The 27,506-nt window shown below is 45.2% G+C and overlaps 1 protein-coding gene across 1 annotated transcript in view; it reads right to left on the bottom strand.

The window, feature by feature from the left end:
* PARG (poly(ADP-ribose) glycohydrolase) overlaps window positions 1-27,506 on the bottom strand; it is a 911,041-nt gene that overhangs the window by 828,103 nt on the left and 55,432 nt on the right. Inside the window, exon 2 of the mRNA XM_078643350.1 lies at window positions 19,835-19,901. Coding sequence (XP_078499476.1) covers window positions 19,835-19,901 — 67 coding nt within the window. The remainder of the gene's footprint in view (window positions 1-19,834; window positions 19,902-27,506) is intronic.

The raw sequence follows: 27,506 nt of genomic DNA, 5'->3' as shown, positions 1-27,506 counted from the left end.
CCTCAAGACCTGGCTCTTCGATCAGTAGCAGCACCCCCCCCCTAGCGCCTTGAGACCCTAACGGGTATGTAGCGCACTTTAGAAATGTAATGATTGATTGATTGATTGATTGAACTGTTGGTATAGTCGTGCCAACAAATAACAGAAAGAAAGTGTTCAGTGAGGAGTGATACTCCATGTTGAATGCATTAATTACTTCACTTATTTATACTACAGATGTAGTACAATAAGCTGTGGCATCAGGTGTGCACAAAAGGGGGGATGTTATGACTAATTTCTGACATATGCTAATGGTTTGTTACCATCCACTTATGACATTTACACTCATGAGCCAAGAGACTAAGATACGTATTAAGACCGCTGGCTAGGAATTTGCTATTTTTACAAGTATTTGTTTCCACCTTATTACACTTAAAAGTGAGAAAAGGCAAAGCTGCACTGTTCCTGTGTACTCAGAAAAGACAGAACATAAAACGATTTGTGCATCCAAGGAGCTGTTCTGGATTGATGCACTACCATTTGTTTGAAAGAGTGGTCAAACGGAGTCCAGACAGAGTGGTGGTCTGGCTGGCCTGTGCACATCTCAGACGACATGTCCGTTGCTCTGCTTTCAGTAGCGGATACCTAATCATCAGGCGCTGCAGGCCCTTCCTGACTGAACAACACCACCTGGATATGATCTCCAACCAGTAGACTGGACCGCTGTCAATGCCCACATCAGACATCATGCCTGCCCAGCTATTCCTCTTGCCAACTGCCACAGCTGTCGAGTGGGTGGGGATGATCTCTTGGACCCACGGCCCTCAACCCAAGAAAGCATCAGAACAAAAGTGAGAACACCAGGCACCAACGGGACCACAGCAGTTCCACCACCACCACTTCGGTACAAGCTTCACTCCACTCAAGCACCAAGCGGGTGCTAAGAGGGCTGCTTGTGATGTACACCGCCGGAGGCCCAGGGGTGCAAGTGGGCCCTGTTCCTCAAAAGTACCCGGTGGGCATTAAGTGCTGGTAAACCTCTGATGCAGCACAAAGGGTGTACCACTGATACAGAGAATTGATTTTCACATCATCGTGTTTTGGCACCAAAGTTGCTGGTGCCCGCCTCAATCGGAGTATGGGACCTGCTAGGTCGTTACAAGTATTCATCGCCTTCATCGTCTGTGATTTTGGCTAAAAGATTCTACTGGAGCGTCCTTTCTAGAGAACCTCCCATTCATTTTAGAGCACCAATTGCACAAGTACTGGTGACCTCTGATGCCATAAAAAGGGTACAGGAGATTGATCATTTTAAAGGTTTCTTTTGCAGTTCTTCGCGATCCCAATGAGTGACACCTCTGCAAGGCCTGCCAATAAATGGCTATGGGTACAAAATACATATCTGTGCTACTGTACTGCTCATGGTGCCTGCAGATTTCATCTACAGACCTTCTACTGGGATCATTGAATGACATTAAGGCTTTGAATTTTTACAACTGATTTGGGAATACGACGAAGAATAGAAAAGTACAACATGCTCTGAGGGAAAAGTACTATATTGATTGAGAAGCTAAAAGTGATGCGCAGGTGCATGTATTATGTAATATGGGGCTCGGGGACACCTGCTGCGACAGTACCAAGTAGTTAGAAATTGCAGGGAAATAATGGACATCACCTCCACCTACTACTGATGTGAAGAAAAGACCTACACAAGACAGCCCACTTACATGTCTAACATGCACCACCACAAATACCAGAATAGATCAGAATTCCTAGCTTAAGAGCTACGAACAGGATTTGACTGCCTTCAATTTACCGTTAGACCACAGAGAGAGGCCAAACCATGCATCTTTGATTACTGGTGCATAGGGAGAAAATGTCCTTTCCACGTATACACACAGATGGATCGCCCCAATATTTACGGTTTGTCCTGATAGACACATCCCATGAACAACGACCAATAGGCGGCACAATTCGCTAAAAGACAAGAATAGGCCCAGCGATACCACAGATGGTGTAAAACAGTGATAGTTATTGTTACCTAAGGTAGAAAAGCCAATATGTAAGACATAAAATATAGGACTAAAAACACCAGCATAACGTTAGGCGCCAAGGACAAATTGAGCGATAATATACCAGGGCCATTATATGTGGCTTGCATTATGGTCAGGACTATACTCCTCATCCGACACAACGTATTAATAGAAATAGCAGGCCCAAGGAAAGGTGAGATATCTTCATTTGGGACACTGGCCTCTAAAGGACCGGGGCACAATGCACCAAGATAGCCCCTTGTATGGACCAGACCACGACAGGGGAAAGGGAATTACCTCAGGACTTGGCACTCCCCAGTAGACAGGAGGGCGGAGGACTTTGGGGTAGCAAGTTTAAGGATGTAGGGCACAGTGATCACACCTTGGTGCACAAGGAACACCCAAGATGAGGGCTGATTGCTTCGGAAACGCTGTCTCGGTCGGGTTTCAAGTAAATGAAAACCTGAGTATCTTGAAGTAGCACGAACAAGCAAACTGAAAGAGTTGAGCCAGGACCTTTGTTTACTGGCTGTGCCTTTAACTAGCAGTTTTTTTGGAAACTTGGGTTATTTTGAATAAGCTGTTCTGACCCGCTTTCGAAATTGACTTTTCCGGCGAACATTTCTCGTCATTGATGGACTGAGAGAACACTTTTTTCATTTATTTGATGATTGGAGCACATCATTTATTGCCTTATGCGTTCTCTGTTCATAGGTGGCTAATCTCCCTTTTTGGGGCGCTGTCATACTACAATTTAGGTTCTCTCCTACCCCCCTGTCCTGAGGAAGACCCGGAGCTGAGGTGTTGATCCGCCCACCAATGCGCAAGGGTCGAAACGTCGACAACCCCCCCCCCCGCCCCAATTGTGAGCCTGAACCCTAATCCCTTTTCTTTCCCGACCCTCTCCTTCCCTGAATAATGCCATTTAGAATCATTTGAATAAAGACGTGGGTCAGGCTCATATATAGGGAACTATACCTTATTTTTTTAATTATTTGATTTTCCTTTCAATCCCTTTCTTATTCTTTCACTTGAGCACAAACCTTTTTGCACTCTTCACTGCATCTGGCAGCATCCCGTTGATTTTTGTAAACTGTTTTTATTAATATGTATATACTAATGTGAAATAAATTGTGAATTGATATGTCTGGATGTAACATCATGTTATGTATTATTGATGGGTATTTCTTTTGATTTGGCTTACAGAAACGCATTTGGCTCTTTTCTATGTTTCTCCATTTTAGGATTAAGTCCTATGTAATATATAATTTTTGATTCATTAGCAGTATTTTCTTAAATATAATCATAGGTCTAGGACCATTTCTCTATTATACCATTTGATACCCAGGTCCTGTGGCCGTGTTGGGTGATACCCCATTTTCTTAATGACATGTTGATATATAAGCACAGAAACAAAGATGAGCATTTTTAGGTCTAGCTTAGAGACCGCTTGGACTGTCGCCAGCCTCTTATTTTCCAAACAATTTGCAGTAACATTACAATCTCAACACTTTACATGTTATACTATACATTCATACATGACACCATTCATTGCCTGTGGTGCCGACATGCTGATATATAAGCACAGAAAAAAACTGGGGTATTTTTAGGTCTAGCCTAGAGACCTCTTTGACTGTTTCACCAGCATCTCGTTTTCCAAACAATTCAGAATAAATATCCATGCACATTACAGGAACTTTTGATCAGCCTTCATTAGCCATTGGTCTGTTCAATCGTCATTCACATTCTGCTTCTTCCCTCACAGCATATAGTATCAGGAAACGTGTCAGCTATTTTTTTCACTGCGAGCGCTAGCACTTTGTGCACATGAGCACTTCAGTCCAAAAAGTAGCACCATTCAGTGCCATGACTGTTGAGACTGAGCACATGTGCTAAATGTTATTTGTTTTTTTTTTTTAAATTATCCGTTTCTTAAGTAACGAACAGTGCTAAGGAAGCCACAAATTAATGCAGTCAATACTTGAAGGTTTCTGTAAAGTTCACTTGTCCGTTACAGCTATGCGTTCCGGATTTTAAATATATAACTTTTAAAACCCCACAGAGTGAACTTTCACTTTAAGCATGGTCACATGGACCACTCAGATAAAAAAGTTAGAGTAGTTTCATTTCCCCTACACATACTGCCCCTTCTGTCCTTTGAACTCTACGCACTTTGCGTCAGCACACCAGCAGTGACGGAAAGGATGGAGGTGGGGCGACCAGCGCATCTGTTACTTGCTGAAGATTGTGAAATAAAACATTCAGGTGCGCCAGTTGTTAACCCAGGATAAACATGGTGTTGATTATTCTCTTCCACATGATGTATGGGGTAATCCCCCAAAATGGTGAGCACCGATTGGCTAAGGCCATGGTGCAATTTGGCTCTTCAGGTGGGCAGGGCAGCATAGGGGCTGCCTGCCCTTGGATCGCCCTTAAGTTGACCAACCATGTTGGCATGTTTCTTATGCAAATAAACCTGCAGAAATGTTTTCTCCACAAACAATGTGTCTTGTGGTTTTTGTTTTAGGAGATTGCTGTGTTTGCGGGTGAGGTGTGTTGCTGATATTGGCACTATGAGGCTGCCCGCGGCCAACGCAGGGGGCTTCCATAGGAGGGTTGCTACCTTAGTGCCACATGATCGCACACAACAAACGCACTCGTGTTTGGACCCTCCCTGGGTCTGGCGCGTTCCGCTTCATTTCTGGCGCGCCAGTGGGTGGGAGCCAGGAATATTTACCTCTCCCACCCACCTGGCGCTCCTTTTGTGTACAGTTTTCACGCCGTTACCCATCCTACTGCTTACCCGGCGTGTCTGCTGAAGGATGGTTGGAGTAGGTAGGCTGTTAACTTGTTAATTTGTGTTACAGGTGGAGTTACAGGGCGATCCAGAGGCTGAATGGTACATAGTGGTACCCTCTTCAGGAGCACAACAAGGGTGAAAATGCCAAATATTCCCAGGAAGTCCTTATGGCAGGCCCCTGGAGGAACGACAGCGCCCCATTAGTCCTGCAGGCGGTTGTAACCCTGAGCAACTGGGGGCTTGCCTGGATACGCTCCGCCCCCTCAAGGGGCGTGAGTAAATGGGTGGACTAGTGGTCCACATGATGTAAGGGGTAATCCCCAAAAAGGTGAGCACCAATTGGTTAGGGCCACGGTGCAATTTGGCTCTTCCGGTGAGCAGAGCAGCATAGGGGCTGCCTGCCCTTGGATCTTCCGTAAGTTGACAAACCATGTTGGCATATCTCTTATGCAAATAAACTTGCAGCAATGTTTTCTCCACAAACAATGTGTCTTGTGTGTTTTTTATTGGGAGATTGCTGTGTTTTTCGGGTGAGGTGTCTTGAAGATATTGGCACTATTCGTCAGCACATCAGCAGTGACGGAAGAATGGAGGTGGGGCCACTAGCTCATCTGTTACTTGCTGTAGTTTGTGCAATAAAGCATTCACATGAGCCATCCGTTACCTCAGGATAAACATGGTGTTGATTATTCTCTTGCAGTTGTTATACTTCACTCACCGAGTCTAGGATTATGCTGCCCTCCCCACCCCAGTAAACCCACAGTGAGAGCGCGCTCATACCAGAGACAGCACCTCCCTCCCCCCACACTGTAGGGATGATGGTCAGGCATATCCAGCACACTACCCCTCAGTTTCTCCCTCGGCTGCTCCCTCTCTCTATTCGTTGTTTCATATACCGTTTTGGGCCACCGTCTTTATCTTACTGACGGATGTGTGGCCATGCGAATGGGCTCATTATCCAAATCAAATGCTATGAGAATGCCAAGTCACTCCACCACTGGTTTGGGTCCCCTCCCAACAATTAACATCAGCGAAGCTGAGAGTTTCTAAAGCTATTTTCTACAACGGTAAACAGGAAACCTGATGCCCTTTCTGTTATTGTGCTTTTTAGGTCTTGCCTGAAGCTTGGAAGCCCTCACACTGCCTACCATTCACTGGCTTCAATGTCACTCTTATTTGCCGATTCCTGATTTGGTCAGAGAATGCCAGGTTCACCTTCTCTGTTCGTTTCTCCCATCTGTGGTTCATGGACCAAGTACTGATTGATTTTTAGGTCTCGCGCATGTGCTGCTCTGCGAGACTTATTGTAAGGGCTTCAAAAAGCTCACCACACACACACTTGTGCGTGTGTGTGTGGCCTATTGCTTGCGGTTACCCGCACAGCGCCACATGTTTCGAATTATCGTGCCCAGACACAGGCGCGATAATTCAAAACATATGGCCTGGTGCTCGCTCTCGCGCGCACCACTCGCGGGACGCTGCATTCCATGTGTTGCAGGTTACAAATCACCCGTAGCTAGCCTTCTTGACCAGCCCGAGTGACTGGTTTTATTTCACATTATGAAGAAGGCTTGTTTAAGTTGCCTCTTGTTCATTATTTTAATCATGGAGCCCATGTCTGAATTTTTAATCGCCCAGCTACTGGACTCCTAACGTTCACTCAGACCATTGTTTTGTCTGTGAGGCTAGTTTATTTTTAATATGTGTATAAAAAAAATTTTGCCACTTGATATTTCCGTCTTTTCCCGTGGCTGGAAGCACACGGCCCTCTCTAAGCGTGGCTGTTTCAGTATCATTAGATAATCCTAGAGGGGCTCTTGCTGTTCTGGTTTTTGAATCTTTAGCTGTTTGAACAGTCCCAGCTTTTTCCAAATTATATAGGTCAGCTTTCTACCCATCTGTTAAATACATTTCGACCTAGAATCCTGCCCACAATATATTTTCTGATGGGCTATACAAATAACTCCAACAAATTGGAAAACACTAACCAAGTCTAACCTTAATGCAGAGTTTGGCTATCCTTCCAGCTTCATTGAGGTTGCTACAACATTTTGTCCTTATAGCATTTGCTGCTACCAGGGACTGGTGTGTGGAATGGAGTCGTTTGCATGTGGCCTTACAGAGCAGTCAACAACCCTTGGCACTTTTCTACACATACTATATTATCTGTTGTTGCGCATATGCCACAGTGTTCGTGTGTTTGCATGCAGTTGTGTGCATGCCAGTCCCTGTGGGGAGCTTCCGACGGCAGCGGAGTAGCTGGCTGCTTGCCTTTAAAGGTCATCTGCTGTGGTCTGACTTTTCTGCACCTTCGGATCCTGAAGCGGCGTTCATGGCAGTTAGAAATGTGATGGGGTTCAGCTTTCATGTCCAGTCACTGACTCCCGGGGTAAAAAAACATCCGTAATTACCTGCCACGGAGTTGATTATTAGCTGTTTAGAGCCAGAGTTGCTGCAAGGAGCAAGTGGGAAATGGTTTGGCTGCTGTTCCGTCTGATGACCGGTGACCGGTTTTCCCTTAATGCAGTTTCTGGAACCTCCTGTATCTGGGTAGCTGGATGCTTCTACAGTGAGTTCCTGGTATTGTGATTACAAAATTCGTGTGCATGCATGGTGGACATCTAAGTATAGTATTTGTAATGAACTTACAAAAAAAAAAGAGAAATTCTAAGATGCAAGTGTGCATGCCAGCGGCTCGTGGCAGTAAGAGGGAGGCCAGCTGAGATGTTGCCAAAGGAAAGTTGGAAGAGTAACAAAAAGAAAACAAACTTTAACCTATGAGCCCTGCATAGAAGTGCAATATTTTCTGTGCGAATGACGAAATTGTGCTTTGATAGAATGCTGTTGCTTACACAGAAGTGGACAGTGGCTGAAGTAGGCCGACCCTTTGCCTTACTCTGTTTGTTGTGGTGGGCGGAAACAAATTGAGAACGACCCAACAAAAACAAGCACTGGCATAGCCAATAGGTCTCACCTTTGTGACCTTATAAGTGTTTAGCCATGCAACAGTTGATGTTGTTGCACCAAGTATATTGTGCTGGATAACTAAACACTTATAAGGTCCCAAAGGCGAGACCTATTGGCTATGCCAATCCTTGTAGTGTTTAGTGTCCTTCTGATGCCCTCGCTGGGAATGAGGTACCTTTTTTCTCCTTTTCCCCCAGTCATCCTTGTTGGTGCTTGTTCCCTGTTCTCTCACCTCGCTTTAGTATGTGTACCACCAACCTACCACCACACTATCATTTTATCTTAACCAAGTTACCATCACACTCAATCACCTCTACCACCACCATCCTACCACCACCATTCTACCACCACCACACTACACCACCAACACCCTACTGCACCATCATCCCACCACCCTACTACCACAACCACCACACTCACATCACCATACCACCAATACAACCCTATCCACATCACCCAACCATAACACCCCAACCTTACTCTAACCCCTACCACCACCATAACCACAACCATGCTAACCACTACCAGCTCCACCACCCTAGCCACAACCGTCCTACTCACCAAACAGAACCTCTGCCATCCTACCACGACCCTAACCAGCCTACCAGCACTCTACCATTAACCCATAACACCACCTCACCCACCACCACCTTAAACACAACTGCCACCACCCTAACTAAACTATCATCACTCTACACAAACCACCACTTTAACCACCACCACCACCCTTCTACCACCACAGTAACGCCACCTTCACTATCCTACCACCACCTTAACCTCCCTACCCTAGCCACCTCCATCCTTTCATTCGACATGATACTCAATTCCTCAAGAAGCTCTGCGTTTTTTGACAGCCATTTACAACTCATTACTTGATTAAGCTAATGGTAACTTTCTAAAGTACCTTTTTTCGAAATATTTATCACAAATCCGACTTCACCAGTAAGTTGGCCATCTAATACATATTTCTAAAAGTCCAAGAATGGAGTAAAACAGAGAATATTAACTTTAATATTGCACCTCAATGCTTTCCTAATGAACAGCCAGCCCTGCTAGAGTGAAAATAGCTTTTGGGCTCTTTTCACTGCGAAAATGTGTGAAACATTAAACTTTTAAGCGTCCTACTTATAAATACCATGCATCCTACCTTATGGGCATTAAGGCTTATTTAGGGGCAACTTGTTAATTTTTAGGCCTGTCAGAAGGGGTTATTTTGATAGGATGAATTTGTAGTTTTGAAAATGCACAGCCAGGCTGCAAAAGTAGGCCTGCAGTCATGTTTGCAATCTAACTGTAGTGCATGGCACAATAGGTGCTCCAGTCCACTAGTGACATTTAACTTACAGGCCCGGGTACATTTTATACCATATACTAGGGACTTATGGGTAAGTGAAATATGCTAATCAGAAGTACACCCATGTCATCATGTTAAAAAGGGGAGCACATGCCCTTTACTCCTGGTTAACAGGGGTAAAGTGCACACAGTTCTACAGTCAGCAAAAATATAGGGTCCAGCAAAAGGCAAAACATCCATGGTGACCATACAGAAAAGAAGGATTTCCTACAGGCATTATGAAGGGAAAAACTTGTTTAGTTGTTTAAGATCAGAAAGGGAAAGGTTCTTCCCCAGACTTAAAAACTGTGAGCTTATAATACTGGTTACCTACAACAGTAAGTGAATAGTGAATCAGTTGCTCATCCTGCAGAGTGATATCACATACCAACCACATGAAAGAAGGCTTTTCAGCTCATGCCTTAAAACAAAAATGCCGACTGGAGTCTGATGGGAAAATAGGAAAATGAAAGAGGGGTGGGGTGTTTAAGAAAAATGGAAATTCTATACAAGTTATGGAAAAAAGCAATAAAACCAGATCCAGATATGTACAGAGATAGCAGCATTTCTAAGGTGATTGGGCTCAGCAGAGCATCATGCATCTATTAAATTACCGGTTAATTGCCTTGTGTGCAATTAACCCTAATAACGTCAGCTTTAAAACAATGTAACTTAACTCCATCAGCACAAACACTGTGAAATAGAACAGTGCTGACATTTCCAATGTGTTCTTCCTTTGTCTCAGTATAAGAGTCACAGTGCTAAGGTTAATATGGGCAAGCATTTAATAACCCTGAGGGTGTTGAGGTGCCAGAAACGGGGTCTCCTGAAATACAAGTTACCCCATCCACCTCTAGTTAACCCCATGTGGGTATTTACCACATTACGTGTTCTAAGAATTAGTGGCAATAGTGAGATCTCTGTGGGAGATCTCATTGCACCTGCAATAGGACACAATCTTTGCCTCGCCAAAGGACTGCTTGTTCAAATTGTCGCTGCTATTGTTTGATATTTGTTTATTTCCAAAAACTCTGACGTGGCCCTGGGGGCGCATAGTCGTTCTTTGTTAAAGAACAGCGTTGTCAGACCCAGGGGGGAATATGGAATAACTGTCATTATTTTGACTTCTTACAGTTAAGAAAGCAGTCAGCCACTGTTTCTTTCCTTTCTCTGAGGTCATGGCTTTTCTTTACTCCCATTTCAGTGTGCACTTCAAAGTTAGATTTTTTTGCACAAATCTTAAAACCTGAAAAAGGATTCACCTATTGTGGAAAGGTAACATACAGTGTGTTTTTCTAATAATAAACTGATGTTTTAAAAAGGTTTGTTTGTCCTCGTCTGGGGAGCATGGTTTAGTAGAGGCCCTCCTGACAGCCATCCTTGACTCACTCATCCTAATTATTAGAGAGAGTGATGAATAACCAAGTACCAAGCCTTAGGCCCAAAACAACACATACACAAAACAAACATTGGCAAAGCCAATAGATTTGGCACTGGCCGCCATCCTGCTAATCCTTGTTTTCTCATAGGTTTTGCAAAGCGTTATTGTTTGGAAATATGGCAGGCCCTCAACAATAAAAAATAAAAAATCATTTGCTATGGTCTCAAAAAACCACACATCACCATAGAACTCATTGGCACGGACAGGATCTACTTTGTGTGCAGATGTGTTCATTATGAAAGGGCGGCATGCCATAACACGTAGTGAAGTGGGCTGATATATTGTTCCTTAATGCATGGTGGTGTAGGAGAAAGAAAAATGTGAATGACACCAACCACAGACTAATAAATAAAGTCCATCTGAAACCCCTATAAGTAACTATGATTTACGCATAATTTTAGTAAAATCAAAAGGTTTTGGTTAACACAGACCTAAACAAAAATCAAACTGTCCGGCATTGACTGCAAGCCTTTTGATTTAAAGAAAGAAAGAAAGAAATCAGGCAAGAAAAAGGCAAACAAAATTAAAGAGAAAGAAGCAAGAAAGAAGGAAAGGGAAAGGTGGAAAGAATGGAGGAAGGCTAGAAAGAAGCACAGAAAGCAGGCAAGCAGAAGGAACAAAAGGAGGCAGAAAAGAAGGAAAGTAATCAAGAAAGAAGGAAAGGAAGGAAGAAAGCGCAAGAAAAAAGGAGAGAAAAAAGAATGCAAAAAGGGCTTTTTAATACAGAACAGTTTCAAACAGACACAATGGAGTATACTGTGAGACGGCAACGGTCAGAAAAGCAAAACACTCCAAAGGGAATTTATAAAAGCACTTGCAGCAGATGGAATCTGATAAAGATGGAATGTGTGACAGAAGTGTCCTGCTATCATTTCGGGTTCTAAATACAAACGCCACACTAAATTAATTACAAAGTAAAAACAAAAACACCGGCAATGAAGTGTGCAGGTGTGCTCCTTGAGATAAAACAAAATGCAGCCACTCAAAGTGAAGTTAACCAGTGGCTTAAGTAGGCTTAGTATGCTGTAGTGAGTGGAAGCAAAATGTGAATGACAACAGACCAATGGATGAAGAGAGGTGGCTGATAGCCCCTATATTATACATATTGTAGTGATATCAAAAGGTCTCGACCTAAAAACACACGTGAACAATGCACCTGCTCAACTGGACTGTGACTGTATTTGTGACTCCGGTTAAGTAAACATTTAATAATTGAGGCCATAGATTAGCAAAGTGTTCAGGGTCCAGTTGCAGCACTTTGTCTTCAAAACAGCTGAAACAATATATATGTAATGGGTGCAGTGCTCTGATTCGAAGGAGGACCCTGCCTACCTGACCCACAGTGTAGGATAGACTGGGCACTCAGACATACGTTGAGCACTTTCCCCTGAAAGAGATCAGAGTTCTGGAACAAAAGCACAGACCACAGCCACAGTGGCCTGAACACGGTAACAGCTGACCATAGGAGGCACCAGGTCACTGATCAAAACACAGCCTCCCACTGGAACCAATTGCATGACATAGTTGAGCTCTTACATAAAAACAAATGATCTCATGGAACGTGTGTTTACTTATAAATGCTTTTATTTCATGTTGGCACAAGAGGAGGGAGCCACTAGCTGCTCTTCACGCGTCAGGTGCTGGCTGTTATAGCCCAGCCTCACACTGTCACAATACATATTGGCAGTGCTACACTACCTTCAGGCAGTGCAGCAGGTCAGATAATGGAGCTACAGTGCTTGTCACTCATGTGCCGGTTTGCCCAATCAGAAGTCGGAATAGAGAAAAAAGCCTACCTATTCTGGCTTCCGATTAGGTACAAGCTTGTGGACCTGGCGCTGGTGTGATGCTTGCGGAGGATAGGAGTCAGGGATTGTGAAGAGCACGAAAACTCATGCTGAAAGGACTGCCCCAGGTAAGCTCTGCTTTCAGTAGGTATGCATGTGATGATATGTACAGTCAAATTTACGTGGTTACTTCTGGAATCGACTAGATTATGTTTGAAGGCACCTTTGCACTGTGGGCTGTACCTCGGCTGTACCTGTGAGAGATGTCATTTGTCTAACAAGTTAGGCAGGGCATCCACACCGTGGTTCATTGAATAATAAATGAATTGGCTGGCTCAATGAGCTGGCTTCGACTTGAAGGTAAAATTAGGTAAAGGATGCATGATGTCTTAAACTGAGGACGTAAAATGGCAGCATCAAATAACCATATTTGTAAAGTTTAAAAAAAAATGTATTTCAAATCAATAAATACTCCAACAGAAGGGTATGTGTAGGTAAACCTGATCTGGTTACCACTGTTAACGGAGTACATGTGGCCTACTGGCAGTTGCTGTCGACTTAGGAATATGGGGGTGCCGGCTTCGAATCCTAGCCTCGGCTTTACATCCTTGGATTCTTGTCAAAACAATTTCTCTGCTCCAATAGCCTTGGACCAAATCTGCGCTAAAAAACTGCAAAAAAAAAAACCTCAGAGGAGCAGACAACATCACTCTCCAAACCACACCATGGCGACCTGCGCGAAGGAGAATGTGGGACGTACTAGATAACTACTTTGAAACCCATAAACCCCCATGATCTACCACCACTCCTGACTTCCAGATCGCCACAGAATCCATAACAATCGCACAGAACATACACGCCTCTGGGTATACTGGAATGACCAGAACCGTGATACTCCATTGTGGCGCTCTTCTTCTTCTCTTTCTCTTGTTCCTTCCTTCTCATCATCTTCTACAACTCTATTCTTTCTCTCCTCTCTTCCTCTTTGATCTCCGACTCAATAAAGCTTCTTGAATATAATATGTTATCTGCAAGATCCATGGTCACATCTGAATGTAACAATAACTACCATGGTCAATCCTTCTAAGATGTGTCTGCCATAATTGTCCTTCTGACCTTACCCCTGTTCAGATGTACTCTCATCCGCACATGCAATGTATTCAAGCTGCTGTACTGAAATATTCAATAAAATTTTCTGAAATTAAAAATAAAAACTGCAAAAAAATAACCTGTTAGACAGTTTATAGGACACACGCTTTAAATTTGCACATATTTGCAGAAATTTAACATTCCATTGTTATTCCTCTTTTCTCCAAGTTATGGGTGTTGCAGAACTAAGTAGAGTTCTGGGATGATATTAGGCACATAGAATGGGAAAGACAATCCAAAAATTGATGAGAACTACCAGGATGATGTAACCTCTACAGACTTATGGGTGTTAAAATACCACATTTCTTGGATATGTGTATGATCCTGGACCCATAATATTTGCATCAAGAGTAAAGGGTATACACTTTTGGTCTCTTGCTGGTATTTCAGTGCTTTTAAATTGAGCCATTAGGCAGTCTACTTGGTGGCCGCTGTGAAATGAAACGCTTTCTTACCAAGGAAAAACACTCCTCTATCAGTGAATTTACTGGGGAGGGAGTGGTGCTGTCTGGTCATTTGTGGAAAGAGGAGTGTTGCTGTTGGTAAGCGGAGCTCTAAAAGTTACCCAGATGGAGTGGTAAACCCAGTCCAATTTTTGTTTTAGTTTAAGTGTGGCACTTGAGGTCCTGATTTTCTAATGAGACCAAAAGGACTATCAATCCCAAAATGCAAAGAATCTGGATTGCATGAACATCTCATGCCTGGGACTGTGAAACCAGAGAGCTGTGGTGAAGGAGCAAAAGGAGAGGATGAATGAATCCTTAAAGGATGATCACTAATCTGTAAGCCCGGTGTGGGTGGAGGTGGTGGTGCTGTCTTTTGATTTGAAGTAATCACTCCAATATATGGGGATATATGGGGATAAAAGGCACTTGTCAGAAGAGGACAGGAATAAATGCTGTTAATAAGGGCTGGTATGCCTTATGCTGGAGGTGCAGTATTCACTGAGATCATGCTGGGATTGTTTTAGTGAAATTTGCAGTAGGCCCTGTTACCATAGGGTAGGTGTAGGAGTGAGCACTGCTATTCGATTGTGGAGCTGACCATGGCAAGGGAGCTAGAAGCAGGAAGACTGTGCTTCCACAACAGTCCACAAACAATGCATTTGAGATGAGACCAGTGCAATTCTTCCTTTTAGATCCCATATTTGAATACACATTGTGGAAAAGAGAGAAGCTCATTTGAAACACCTTTTCTGCCTTCTCTTTGGGCTTTTTCATGCTGGTCTTTCTCCTAAGTAGAAACTGGCAAGTAATATATATTTGAACAACATGGATTGTTTTCCTTTAAAAATGTGAGTTTTTTTTTTCTTGCAGGCACGTATTTATACATCATGTGCATTTTTCTTTGTGACACTTGTTAAATATGCATGAACTTCCTGGTTCGCCCTTAATCAATCGCAGGGGCCAGAGCCTGTGTGCCGTACACAGCCCTTCCACCTGCTTTCCCCCTGCCTGTAGCCTCAGTTTCTGCGCTCTCTGGCTAAGCGCCATACTGGGTTGCCTAAACAATGGCTTCCAGTTTCCTGATCCCTTGTTTAGGCTAGTCTCCCTGGGACTCGAGTCAGGTGTCTAGGTGACGGGTGACTCCCTGTTAGAGCAGATGTAAAGCAAGCACTTTTGGGAGCACTAGGCAAAATGACATATTGCTACTGGGGCAGTAGCCTTCCCCTAAGAGGCCTTTTTAGAGCCATTTTGTTAAAATCTGGGTACTCCTTGTGTGCCTTTGTGGTGGTACTGTGAAACAGCTGCATGTAGTGGCCTAAGATCAACAATATTACATAGAGAGTAAAGCCAACTGCTGTAGAAGGAACGGTTGTTGCATCCTTAAGCAGCTTGACTAACCATACACTTTCAACCTGCAAAAGACCTTCGAGCTTTCAGGAAAAACAAGCACAGGGGAAAATATCTGAGAAAAAGGTTGAGTCCTGCCTCACATGTCAAGTAAGTAGTCAGTCGTAAAAAGTGGTTGGTCATCACTCCTTTTGTTCTACACAAGAAGTGACAAAGGTGTACCCTAGCCTGGCATCTGATTATATTGGTGGTTAGTAATTGCACCTGCACAAGTCCTAGACATTGCCCTATAAGTGCCTATTATCCTCAGAATGCCAGACTGTCAGCCTGACAAGCATGCACATTGAGGTAAGAGAACTGCAGCATGTTCACTAGGATCCTTATTTCTGTAGCACACTGTTGGACCCGAGGCTTCCGGTCCATTTAGGGTAGCATGGTCCTGGGTGGAAAGGCTAAATCTAGAAGGCGACGGTGTCGTGCTTGCATTACACACTCTACAACACCCCAGTGCAAACCCACCAAAAATGACACCACACCGTCTTTGTTAGTCATAAATTAGTGAGACTTTATCTGATTATATTGAGGCAGTAAAATGAATGTAAGTTTCACTGTAACTAGAATAGGTCTTCCAGCAATTCACTTGGAGAGTTAGTCACACTAATTGAATTTTACAACACACTTTCTTTTGATAGTCAGCATTAGGTTTCTGAATACATTCACTTAAGCAAATAACCGGCAATATTCATCATCCATAAATCTATAGGAACATATTAATAATTACATTTAGCTTAACCGGCTTTTGAGTCAGAATGAGTATATATTTAAAGGAAGAATATGACAATTTTATTTTATAAACTCCTCTGAAGTCTTCTAGGAGGCTTATTTCAAAAGGGGAACTTAGAGTCTAGGCCTACTCTTCAATTTCCTTCATTCACGATATACTGGAGGATGGAACTTGCTTAGGACAAGCTGGTGGCACCCCCAATCTCATTAGTTCGCCCCCTTACTTGTAGACTTGTCCCTTGCTGCTCCTCCCTCCTCTGAACCTCCCCTCAGGTACCTGTACGCCCGAATGGCGCCCTTGTTATTCCTTTGGAGGAAGCAAGTTGACAAGGCCGCTTTTCCCCCGTCCGGCCGCTCAGGTTCTTCACCACTTCACCTCAAGCGAGGCGGGGGTAGCAGCTGAGCGGAGATGCGAAGGCCTCCTCCGACGGGCCTCCATGCGCTGACTCCTGATCACCAGGGCGCCGGGCGCCCGAGGGCCGCCTCAGCCTCCGCCTCCCCACGGAGACCCGGCTTGAACTGCGTGAGGCGGCGTGCTCAGCGAGAGGGGGTCGGTAGTTCAGCGGCCACGCCCAGCATCTTCCGCGGATCTTCAAGTTGCTCCGCCCTTCTCATGCCTCCGCCTGGGATCGCTCGGCTACTCTCAGCACCCAGGTCAGCGACACAGCAACGCCAGTCAGCCCCAGAAGCTTGACGCCTCAGAAAGGTCACAAAGGTGGAGAGGGAGGGGGGTGGGCCTGGAACACAAAGCGCTGAGACTTCTTGGCTGCCCACTGCTCTGGTACAACAGTACACCTCAACCAGGCCGAACCAGGCAAGGGCGGAGATCGAGATTACTCTTCACCTCAGAAATCTTAACCAAAGTCCCCTGTTTCTTGATGCTCTTGGGGTTCACCGCCAAGGTCTCTGGGGTTGGGGAAGACCGCGCTCACCGGCGGTTGGGTTGAATACGTTTTCTTGACGAATGGTCACACTGGTTTGTAAGGTACACAGTTCTTCTCACATAGGCAGGGTCAGATCAACAGGGAGGAGGGCAGCACCCATGACTATCTCGCAGGCCCTAGGAACCATCAGAGTGGCCCATGACACAATCCCCCAGACGCAGTTGTCTTAACTCCAGCCAGCCCAGCAGTGACAAAATGGCCGCCCAGTGTCCACCCCTATATAGCCTGAGCCCTGGTCACTAGATTGGCCTGGAAGGTTCTGGAACCCTCCAATGTTATCCTATGGCCCACAAGAGGTTTCCTGACAGGCATCCATCTTAGGAACTCATCCACCATTTTAAGAAGGAGCACCTGTACCTCAGCACTGAATAGCAGTGGTGGGGCACCCAGAGACCTAAAGCCACACAAAAAAAAATAGGACTGGTGGACAAAAATAAAGGGGGGCAGAAAGGGATCGCGAAAAAAAATATTAAGGAAGACCACCCAAAAGGCTGACACGTCTAACACACACAAACTAATTTACAAACGTTTCTCAGAGGACATTCCAAGCCCTACTGACCAGCAGCACAGTGGAGGTCAGGATCGCCTGGCAAACCAGGATTTCTCTATATTATTTTAAATAAGTCTTCCTTTAGAAGTTCTTGTAACTACTATGGCTTTTTTTGTCAATTCATATGAATATGTTTCTGGAAATACACCATTTTATATACTAAAATTCTCAGAGGTAGAAACTCCACACATTTCTCTTGGGACACTGGTTTTGGGCTCACTCGCTGCGCATGTTCATGCTAGAAATTTCAGGATTTGGTCTTGTATCCCATCATTTTCAAAGTTCACCAGCCACCGCTGGTTGATCAACATGTGGGGCCATTGTGGCTGCTTGTAACCATGCTTGTTCTAGGCCCTCTGGGTGATGACTGCCTACCTGGGCATCTGATCTTCCATAAAACCAAGAGTGAAACCAAACAGTTGTGATACAATTAAAGACTATAGGAGCATGCAGAGTGTAAGTTTGAGGTAAAACAGGTATAAAACCCTTAGTTAATTTAAACACAGAAAGTGTAGAGGAGAGAATTTGAGAAAGGTATTAAGGTTCAGACCAGCGTTTCCAAAACTGTGGGTTATCAGCAAATTTCTGGTGCGGTGGGAAAGATCAATGAATAATGATGCCTTTACAATCGGTATATATCATGTTGCAATTGCAGTGCTTCAAAGACAGAGAATTGGTGTTTAATTTTCTTTCTCTGACTGCAAAGCAGAGCAGTTTTTCAAATGAACAATTTGACAATCTTGCTGGGGTATATGAAAAAGCTGTAGGATGTCATTTTTTGAACATTCAATACAACATAAAAACCTGTATAACTGTACACATATTTCAGAATAAATAAGCAGCTAGGGAAGAGAAAATTAAGCACTTTTTTGTAATTCTAAAGAGTGATGGAAACAAATACTTCAGTAGGATCGAAACAAATCAAGACACTTTACTTGGAGATGTGCAAATGATAAATATTCAATTAAACTTGATTTCCACACATTATCATTTGTGCGCACTAACATGTTATCAGTATAACTAGGTCTAGGGCAAATTTAGTGGCACATGGATAATGCGCTGTGAGCAAATGATATTGCACAATGCTTTAGTAATATTTTTGTGATGGCGTGTCCAAGATGCACAAACCAGTTTCATACTATACCTTTACCACTCACCTGCTGAATACATTTGGAACTTTGTGTAAAGCTAGGATTTTTCACAATTCCTATGACTTCAATCAAGTAATATTATTATTTGCGGCCCACTCTGAAAATTGTTCCAGCACCACCGGTGAACAGGTGCTAAACTGTCCTTAAGTCTTGTTTAAAAAAAACTTTCAAGAATTCCTAAGCAAGACTCATGGTGAACCTTCACAGCATTTTGAAACCATGTCTACTGTTATGTTTAACAAATATCCCCACCTCATATTTGTTAAAGCTAGGTGGGTAGCAAAAGTTTGTCGTTCTAAAAATTAGATTGTGGATCTAAAAGGTTTGGGAAGCACTGACCTAGACTAACACAAGGACTTGGCTGGAATGAGAATGCACAAGTATGAGATCATTGCAGACTATAACACATAGGGACACAAGAGGGGGTGAAACTAAAGAGGTGAATGATATTAAAGTCTTAAACAACAATGGGAATAAAGAGGTATAACACAATAATTGTCAAGGTGAATGCATTTTGTAATCACTCAAAAAAAGTTACTGGAAAAAGTTTGTGATGCCAAAATCCATAAACACCGATAATCATACATTTTCGGAATTTATATGGTATTTATGTGGAGAAGAAGTACTGGAGTTTTTACAATTTCAAGCATTTTAGAGGAAATACTGGGAGGTAGATTGTAAGGCATATGAGATAACTCTGTGTGTGTGCGTACTCTGGAAAAACTTGAACATAAAGAATGTCAGAACTGTTTCAGGCCTCCATCAACTTGGTCCAACGACTACCAGAGGTTTTCAGACATTTGTAACATTTTATTAATACAAAGGAAAAACCTTAAATTAATATTACAAGGTATAATTGTTGGCACGATACCCGCAGATCTAAAAAGTGTTCTCTCCGTCATCATCATTCCATTGCTCCCTAACCTGGAAGCAGGCCGAAGAATATAATATTGTCTTACGCTGCCACAAGACATGGCCACCGAATACCACCAATGCTATGTGTTCATCAAATTAAGCAGTCTGACAAAAAAAAGGCAGGTGGTCATCATGGAATGCAATAAGCTTATGAGTAGCACCATGTTTGTAATTTTGCCTACAAACATTTGTGTATTACAAAATCATACCTCTTTGACTTGCAGTGCTTTTGTCCGGTAGGATGAAACCAAGAGGAAATTGGTCTTTGTGTTAAGACTGGAAAAAAAAGAAAGGGGAACATATAATTAATTAACACAATAACGCTCATAATATTTCATTCCACATTATTTAGATTGTTGTCAAAACCATGTTTTATGGGGGGGCGTATAGACGCTTCTGCTGGAGCTCCGGCAGCCCACACAGAATCCTGACATAATCCTGCCTTTGAAACTTCAACTAACCTTTCAAAAACGGTACCTCCAAGTGCCTAGGAAATAAGAGAGGCGAGGAGCGGTGCTTGGAAAGAAGCAGAGCCCACTGAAGTAAGCTCCAAAGACGTGGTGTGTGAGCAGCGCAGCTCAGCGTTGCAAAATGGCGGATGATCGATGTCGGCAACCTGAGAGAGGCGGAGGCGTAAGCGACATCACTTAGCAGAGTGGTGAATCCCCGGCGGCGGTGAGGAACTGGAGACGAGCGGAGAGAAGGAGGCGAAATGGAGGGTCCAGGCACGGATCTGACGGCGTGGGTGAGTCACCGGGAGACGGAGTATCTGGCCCGCGCTGTGGTCCCTTCGAGCCAGCCTGGCCGAGGTGAACATAGGTTGTCGGGAGATGACCTGGGTGGGTCCTGTGGGGACCGATGGTAGCGGGACGGCCTTTGCTACTCACGGCCAGACCCAGCAACTTTACTGGCTGTCGCCCGGACATGGAAGAAGCTGCGAGCTACGATATGGCCGCCCATCCGATGCAGAGGGCGGGTTGCGGTATTGTGGATGCCTTGTGGAGGCCCACTCCAGTGACGGCAGGATCGTGAGAGTGGACCGGTGGGGGAAGTTGGAGGATAGACCATACCTGTGCAATGAGGATGGCGGGGCACAGAGGGCCTCACCCCCTGATGAGCTGACCATAAGAATCAAGGAGGCACAGCGCGGTCAGGCATCAGCACAACAAGTGCCCGGGCTTGTGTGGAGAACCCAGATCCAGGGACGGAACCAGCCTGAGACACCGGGTAAGAAACCTACAGTGCACACTGAGGGGCCACCAGACTGCCTCAGGAACATCGGAGTCAGGCGGGAACAGGAAGTGAGGAGGTCCGCCCAAAACCAGTTAGAACCTATGCTACCCCACTCCGCTTTTCTAAAGAGGACCAGACGCTTCGGAGAGGAGAGGGGGCAGTAGGAGTTTTGACACCCCCCACTTTCTATTCCCACAGGAGGGTGGAGACCAGTGACATTTATTCGACACCAGGCGGGGTGTTGGAGATCCGACGTTCACAAGAGGTAGCTGCCTTAAATATCCCCCTTTCCTGCATCCAGTGTGCCACACCACTCGCTAGCCCGTCAGGAGTCACACAGAGACACGACCACTGTGCCGCAGTGGGCAGTCGGGCCACACTGGCGACAGACGGCCTACAATGGCAAAAGAGAAAGACCTCAAAGCCTCCAAGCAGGGCAAAATGAACAAGAACATGAAAGCGATTCCCCGGCCCTCGGACGCAGCAAATGAAACAAGTGCCCTTGCGGACAACGCAACCCTCCTGTAAGCGATCCACTCCACAAGAGAGGTTTTAGAAGGGAAGATGACTGAGCTACGATAGGAGGTGACCCTCCTACGCCAAGATATGCACAACATTTCCAAGAGGGTGACACAAACAGAACGTCACATCTCTGAGGACGAGGACACCTCAGGTACCCTGCGGAAAGAAGTCTCTGGCCTGACAGCGGCGCTTCATGAGGTCACCGGGAGAGTGGATGATGCTGAAAATAGGGCCCGCAGAAATAATTTGAGATTTATTGGCTTTCCAGAGGGGGCGGAAGGATCCAACCCAGGAGCGTTCCTGACCCCATGGCTCAGGAGCTCATTGCCCGCGGCCGGGTTCTCAGACTCATTCATCGAGCGGGCCCACAGGATGCCTAGTGTGCGGCGGCGGCAGCCCCCCCTCCATCCCAAGTCCCTTGATCATGGGCTTTCTTAATTTTCAAGACACCGACCAAATACTCCGAAATTGGCCGAAGATCAGAGAGCTGCAAACTCCAAGATAATGGCATTCCCAGACTTTTCCTGGAAAGTGCAAAGGCTTTGACGCACATTCGACTCTGTCAAGGCCAAACTAAGAGCCCTCCGACTCCAGTAAATGTTGTTCTTTCCCACAAAACTAAAAATCCTCTTGCAGGACAAATCCTACTTTTTTCAGACACCTGAAGAGGCTTGGGCATGTTATGTTATGTTAACTCCATTTTTTAAGCGCACAGCTGCCCACAGCTAAGGGGCGTCCCGGCGCTGCACCTGGAAAGGAACACAACACAAACAGGAAAAGAGAAAAATCAAACGGAGTGAGGGAAAATTAGCAGCTATTAGGAAAGATAAAAGTTTTTACAGCTTTCCTAAATAACAAAAGGTTATCAATGACACAAATATGGGCAGGAAGGGAATTCCATAATTTAGGGGCAAGCACTCTGAAAGAGCGACCGCCCGACCTGCTTCTCAGAAAACGAGGGACTATAGCTAGATTTTGTCCGCAGGATCTCAACTGGCGAGAGGGGGTATAAGGGAGAACGAGATGCTCCAAGATCTGAGGGGAGGCAAGTTTTAAAATCTTAAAAGAAAGACATAAAGTCTTAAATTCTATCCTCTGAAGCACAGGCAGCCAATGGAGCTTGCCAATAGTGCTTCTAGCGGAACAGAATCTGGGAAGACCGACAAGGGCCCTGGCTGCAGCGTTCTGAACACGCTGCAATCTGAGAATTTCAACCTGATTGGCTCCAAGCAGCAATGAACTCGCATAGTCGAGCCTGGACAATATGACTGCCTGAATAATCAATTGTCGAGTTGAGGCGTCAAAAAATTTCAACACCGGCCTAAGCCCACGTAGGATGCCAAAGCAAGTCGCCGCAACTTTTTTTGTGTGGCAGGAGAAACTGAGCGTTGAATCCAGCCAAACACCCAGATTCTTCACCTCGACAGCCGGGCTCGGGGTAGGGCCGAGGTTAGCTGGCCACCACCCGTCATCCCAAAGGTTGCTCTGTTTGCCCACAATCAATACCTCGGGTTTTTTCGCATTGAGCTGCAGGCAATTAGCCGTCATCCATCCAGCCACCGCACTGAGACCCTCGCGGAAATTAGAGGCTTCAAGATCAGAGTTGCCACTAAGTGTCACCGCAAGCTGTGTGTCGTCAGCGTAGGACACCATAGTAAGGTCCCAACGCTTGGCGACAGCAGCCAGCGGCTGCACATAAAGATTAAAAAGCGTGGGGCTCAGTGCTGAACCCTGCGGAACTCCCTGTTCGATGCGGTGGGATTTAGATTCAAAGGGAGGTGTCGAAACCCGAAAGGTACGATCAGAAAGAAATGATCGAAACCAATCCAGAGCTAGGCCCTTGACGCCCGCCTCATCCAGCCGCTGCAGAAGTATTCCATGGGAAACAGTGTCAAAGGCGGCACTGAGGTCTAAAAGTATCAGAGCCGCCGTTTGACCCGCATCCAATGCAGCGCGCAAGTGTTCAACCATGGACAGAAGAGCTGTCTCAGTGCTGTGCCCAGCACGGAAGCCATTCTGCGAAGGGTCAAGAATGTTAGCTGATTGTAAGTGACTGGACAGGATGCCGTTAACATGGGCTTCTGTCACCTTCGCAGTCCACGGTAGAAGGGAGATGGGACGATAGTTCTCGAGCATGGATTGAAGAATGCTCAATACTGAGACGAAGCCAGGAAGCAGGGGAGCACTCACAAAGGAGCGCCCCCCAAAAAAGAATGGGTCTTAGATCAAGGAGAGAAAAAAAGAGACGCATGACCAATGAGATTCGGGGGACACAGGCAGGAACCCCATTCCATACGCCATCTTGGGGTGGGAACGGGGGCCAACTCTCAAACTCGAAAGAGGATTTGGATATTGATAAACCCAGGTACAAACAGCCGGACGAACGGAAGTGCAGAACTTCAGACCGGTCAGATGGGGGCGGCTCAGCTGACGAAGACAGTGACCACCCACTCCTCTGCAACATCAATCTCATGGAGCGCATGAGTGTGGAGACCACTAGATCAGCATTAACGCAGCAACAGCCCTTAGTTAGGCCGAAGAAGGACGTAATCTGGGGCTGCCTAGTGGCCGAACCAGTCCAGAACGACCAGGGACTCCCCCGTTGGCGACGGCAGCCTCAAGCTGCAAGGAACTGGCGGACTAGTCCACAAGTTTATATCCTTTTGTCCTGTTAATTTTGCACTGTTTGCAATAGATTGATTTGAGCTAAGGGGAGGGGGGATACAGACCTCTCGGACTATACCTGCATCGAGATTGTCATGTTGACCATTGGGGACTTTGATGTGGGCGATGGAAGAGAGTGGGGATGGGGGACTAGAGGGAAGAATGGGCAGCAAATGGTGTTGCCAGAGAGTTTATCTATTTTTAGATCGAGCCTAGCGCAGGACACATGCACTGATCGCTCTGCGTGGCATGCTGTAATAGAGTGTGCAGTTGAAGCTCCGTCCATATTTGTCATTGGCTTGTGTCATTGTCCTTCAGAAATGCTGGCTTTCGATTCATTATGAGGCTGGTTAGCCCCTCCTTGGTATCGCCCTGTCTCCATTTGTTACCGCCCATAAGGACTGGATATTTTACTTGGCTCTTTAAACCATCTGCTTTATGTAGTGGGTGAGCACTATTTTTGTTATTGAGACTGATGGGGACAATGTCGGCTGCTTTTGTTAATATAGCGCCGAAGTGCCTGTTCTGGATAGCGCTGGATTGTGACGGAGTCAGATGCTTTTGTAATACCTGTCTTGAGTTTTCCTTTCTAATTCCTCTTTGAACTGCACAGCCAGTTTCTATTGCATCGGAATTGGTGTCGCTGTGTTCGCAGAGTCGGCCCACGCCCCATTGCAGCTAGGACCCTCACAGTAGTTCTTTATCAAGCACGCTGGAAATAGGGTAGTGGTCGACCAAGTTATGCGGCAGACTTGTCTAGTTTATGCAGCATTGGAAGCCAAATAATGTGGATTATTGTACAATTAAAAGGCAAGTTGTGCTTCTGTGGCATTGCCATAATGCTGTTTTGACATTAAAACCAAAAAAATGGCTGTGTCACCAGAATGAGTATCAACATACACTGTTCTGTTGTAGGGATGGGTCTCACGAGGTCTTCCGCACACGCACCACATGAGCTCTACCAAGGGGGGGACATGTCAAGGGGCGGCTTAATTATCATGAATATATTGAAGATGTTTTGACGGACACCGTTCGCCGATTACCAAATGTACTATATATTGTAAACAATGAAGATGCCAAACTATGCAGTCTGTATGTACAATAACAAATTTATGTGTACTGTTACACTGAAAAGCCAATAAAAACTGTTTTTAAAATAAAATTAAAAAAATGGCTGTGTAGTTAAAATACACAATCAGAAGATTTTTTTGTAAATGTCTTCACTAATTAATAATGCTGTCTTGAGTGGAAGACCTCAATTTTGTTAACCGTGCTATACCTACCTCCCGAAATGAAATGGATCGTTTGAAACAGGCAGTATAAAAGAAGCAGCCTGGATTAAAACAAGCATTTGCAATGCAATTGGTCTCGCATTTACGCGAATTAGAGCTATTGTCATTGTAAATGACTGCCTTTTATTTATGTTTTATTTTTTTAAACATAAACAAAAGGCAGTGTCATTTACAATGCCAATAGCTTAAACACGCGTAAATGTGAGACCTCTTGCATTGCAAATGCTTCTCTTCACTCTCACAAATGAAAGCACCTTCTTATTTACCTGGGTTTACAACACCAGCTGTACGAAAACTTATTGTGTTTGAACTAATAAAGAATAATGTCGCTCTATCTTAAGAACGCATCAGGCATATACACTGGTTACCACACAAACACACATAAATATTCACGCAGACACACAAACACACAGTCTAATTGAAGCACCGTGCAAAAATCGTCCCAGCGTCAAACAAATAACTGACACTGAAGGAGAAGAGCACAGCTGATATAAGCCTTCGCCGAGTCATTTGTACAATTGAATCGCATTAAAAACATCCCAAGGTTAAGTAAATGGCCAACAAACACTGATGTGTCGGTTTGGTTCAGAATTCAACTTGTAAACTAGTGCGCCTAATATACAACCTACCACGTGTAATGCTCATCACTTACCAGCATTATGTTATTTTGTAACTGTAATTATGTTTTTCATGTATAACATACATTGCAAACATTACATAATGCACCAGGGCACTCCCGTTTATTTTTGCCAGACAAGAGATGCAGGTCAGAGGAAGACACTCTGGTAATTTGTGCAGGATCACACAATGCAGAGCAGAGCAGAAGCAACCAATTTGCAAACCCGAATCTCTGGCTCCGAAGAGTGCAGTTTAGTTACCAGATCACTTCTTCTCATACGCATACGAAACCAGACACTCTGTAGTTTTGAAGACATGTTGCGTAAAAGAGTACTTGGGTCAAAGCTTCCTCATGCACCCTACTCAATGCTGGCCGATATGCTGCGGGGTCCCCAGCTACAAGCGACATACCTTTCCACGGAGTGGCTGACAATAAACCCACGAAGCATGTACACATATCCAATGGGTCCGTCCACACCAAAAGTACAGAAAATCAGAGTACATACTAGTGCACATAAAATAGGAGCCAAAACTGGGATCCAGACAGTGAAACTGAGGTGTGAGGTGGCGCTGTCAGGAGCAGCAGCAGGCAAGGGCAGCGCAGATGGGGGGTGGGGGGAGGGAAGACTGGCAGCAGCAGACAGATTCAGAAGCAGAGCATAAATGAAGTGAACTTACCTGTGCCCCAGAGAGAAGTGCGCAACATCTCTCAGCTCTGCTATGGTTCTGAGCAGGCAACTTCTACACACTGAGGCGGGGTTGGGAGGGGCGTGTGCAGGAGATAGAAGACAGACCCCAGCCAGTGAAAGTTCACACCACCGGGGGTTAGACACGCTGGGAGGGGGGGTCCTTGCCAGCGAGCGTGCAGCGAGTACCACACCGTGTCACTGCTGAGCAAGTGGGCAAAGAGCGAGCACTGATGGGCCAGTGCTGGCCCTAGCCTGTTTCGCATCCTGCTGATTAAATCTTAGGCACTCCTGATCCTTTTTAGTCTGTTCTGTTCTGTTCTCATGTGTTGATACCGTTCCCGAGCACAAGCTATGCACGCATAAACACATTGAATCCTGAACGCATGCGCGCAAGCAGGCAAGACAGCCCTGGAAAGAGTGGACGTGGATACAAATAAAAAACGCAAGAGAGATATAGACGGCGGTTCGCGTGCACATCTCCTGTCTGCGCAGGCATAACGAGCAGGATACAGGGATAGACAGGACAGGTGCACATCTCCTGTCCGTACGCGTGCACATGTCCCGTCACCCTTCGGCCAAAAAAAGACGACAATAGGTCTCGCGAAGGCGATCAGCGCATGCGCTACGTCGCTAGGCGAGACCGAACAAGAAACCAACGACAATAGATCTCGCCAAGGCATGCAGCGTATGTGCTGTGTTGCTAGGCGAGACGTAAAAATGTGTTTCATTCTTAAGCGCGTTCCATTGTTTTTGTAAAAGTTGCTTTAGTTTAGGGGCTTTGCAAGCATCTGCCTCATTCGGAAACCGATATGCAGAGCAGGACATTCATGTTTACGATGTGTTTCGGAATGTATGTGAACAGT

This window comes from Lissotriton helveticus, chromosome 5_1 (assembly GCF_964261635.1).
Source record: "Lissotriton helveticus chromosome 5_1, aLisHel1.1, whole genome shotgun sequence".
Taxonomy (NCBI): Eukaryota; Metazoa; Chordata; class Amphibia; order Caudata; family Salamandridae; genus Lissotriton; species Lissotriton helveticus.
Note: the sequence above shows the minus strand (reverse complement) of the source record. Positions and strands in the feature narration are given on the sequence as shown.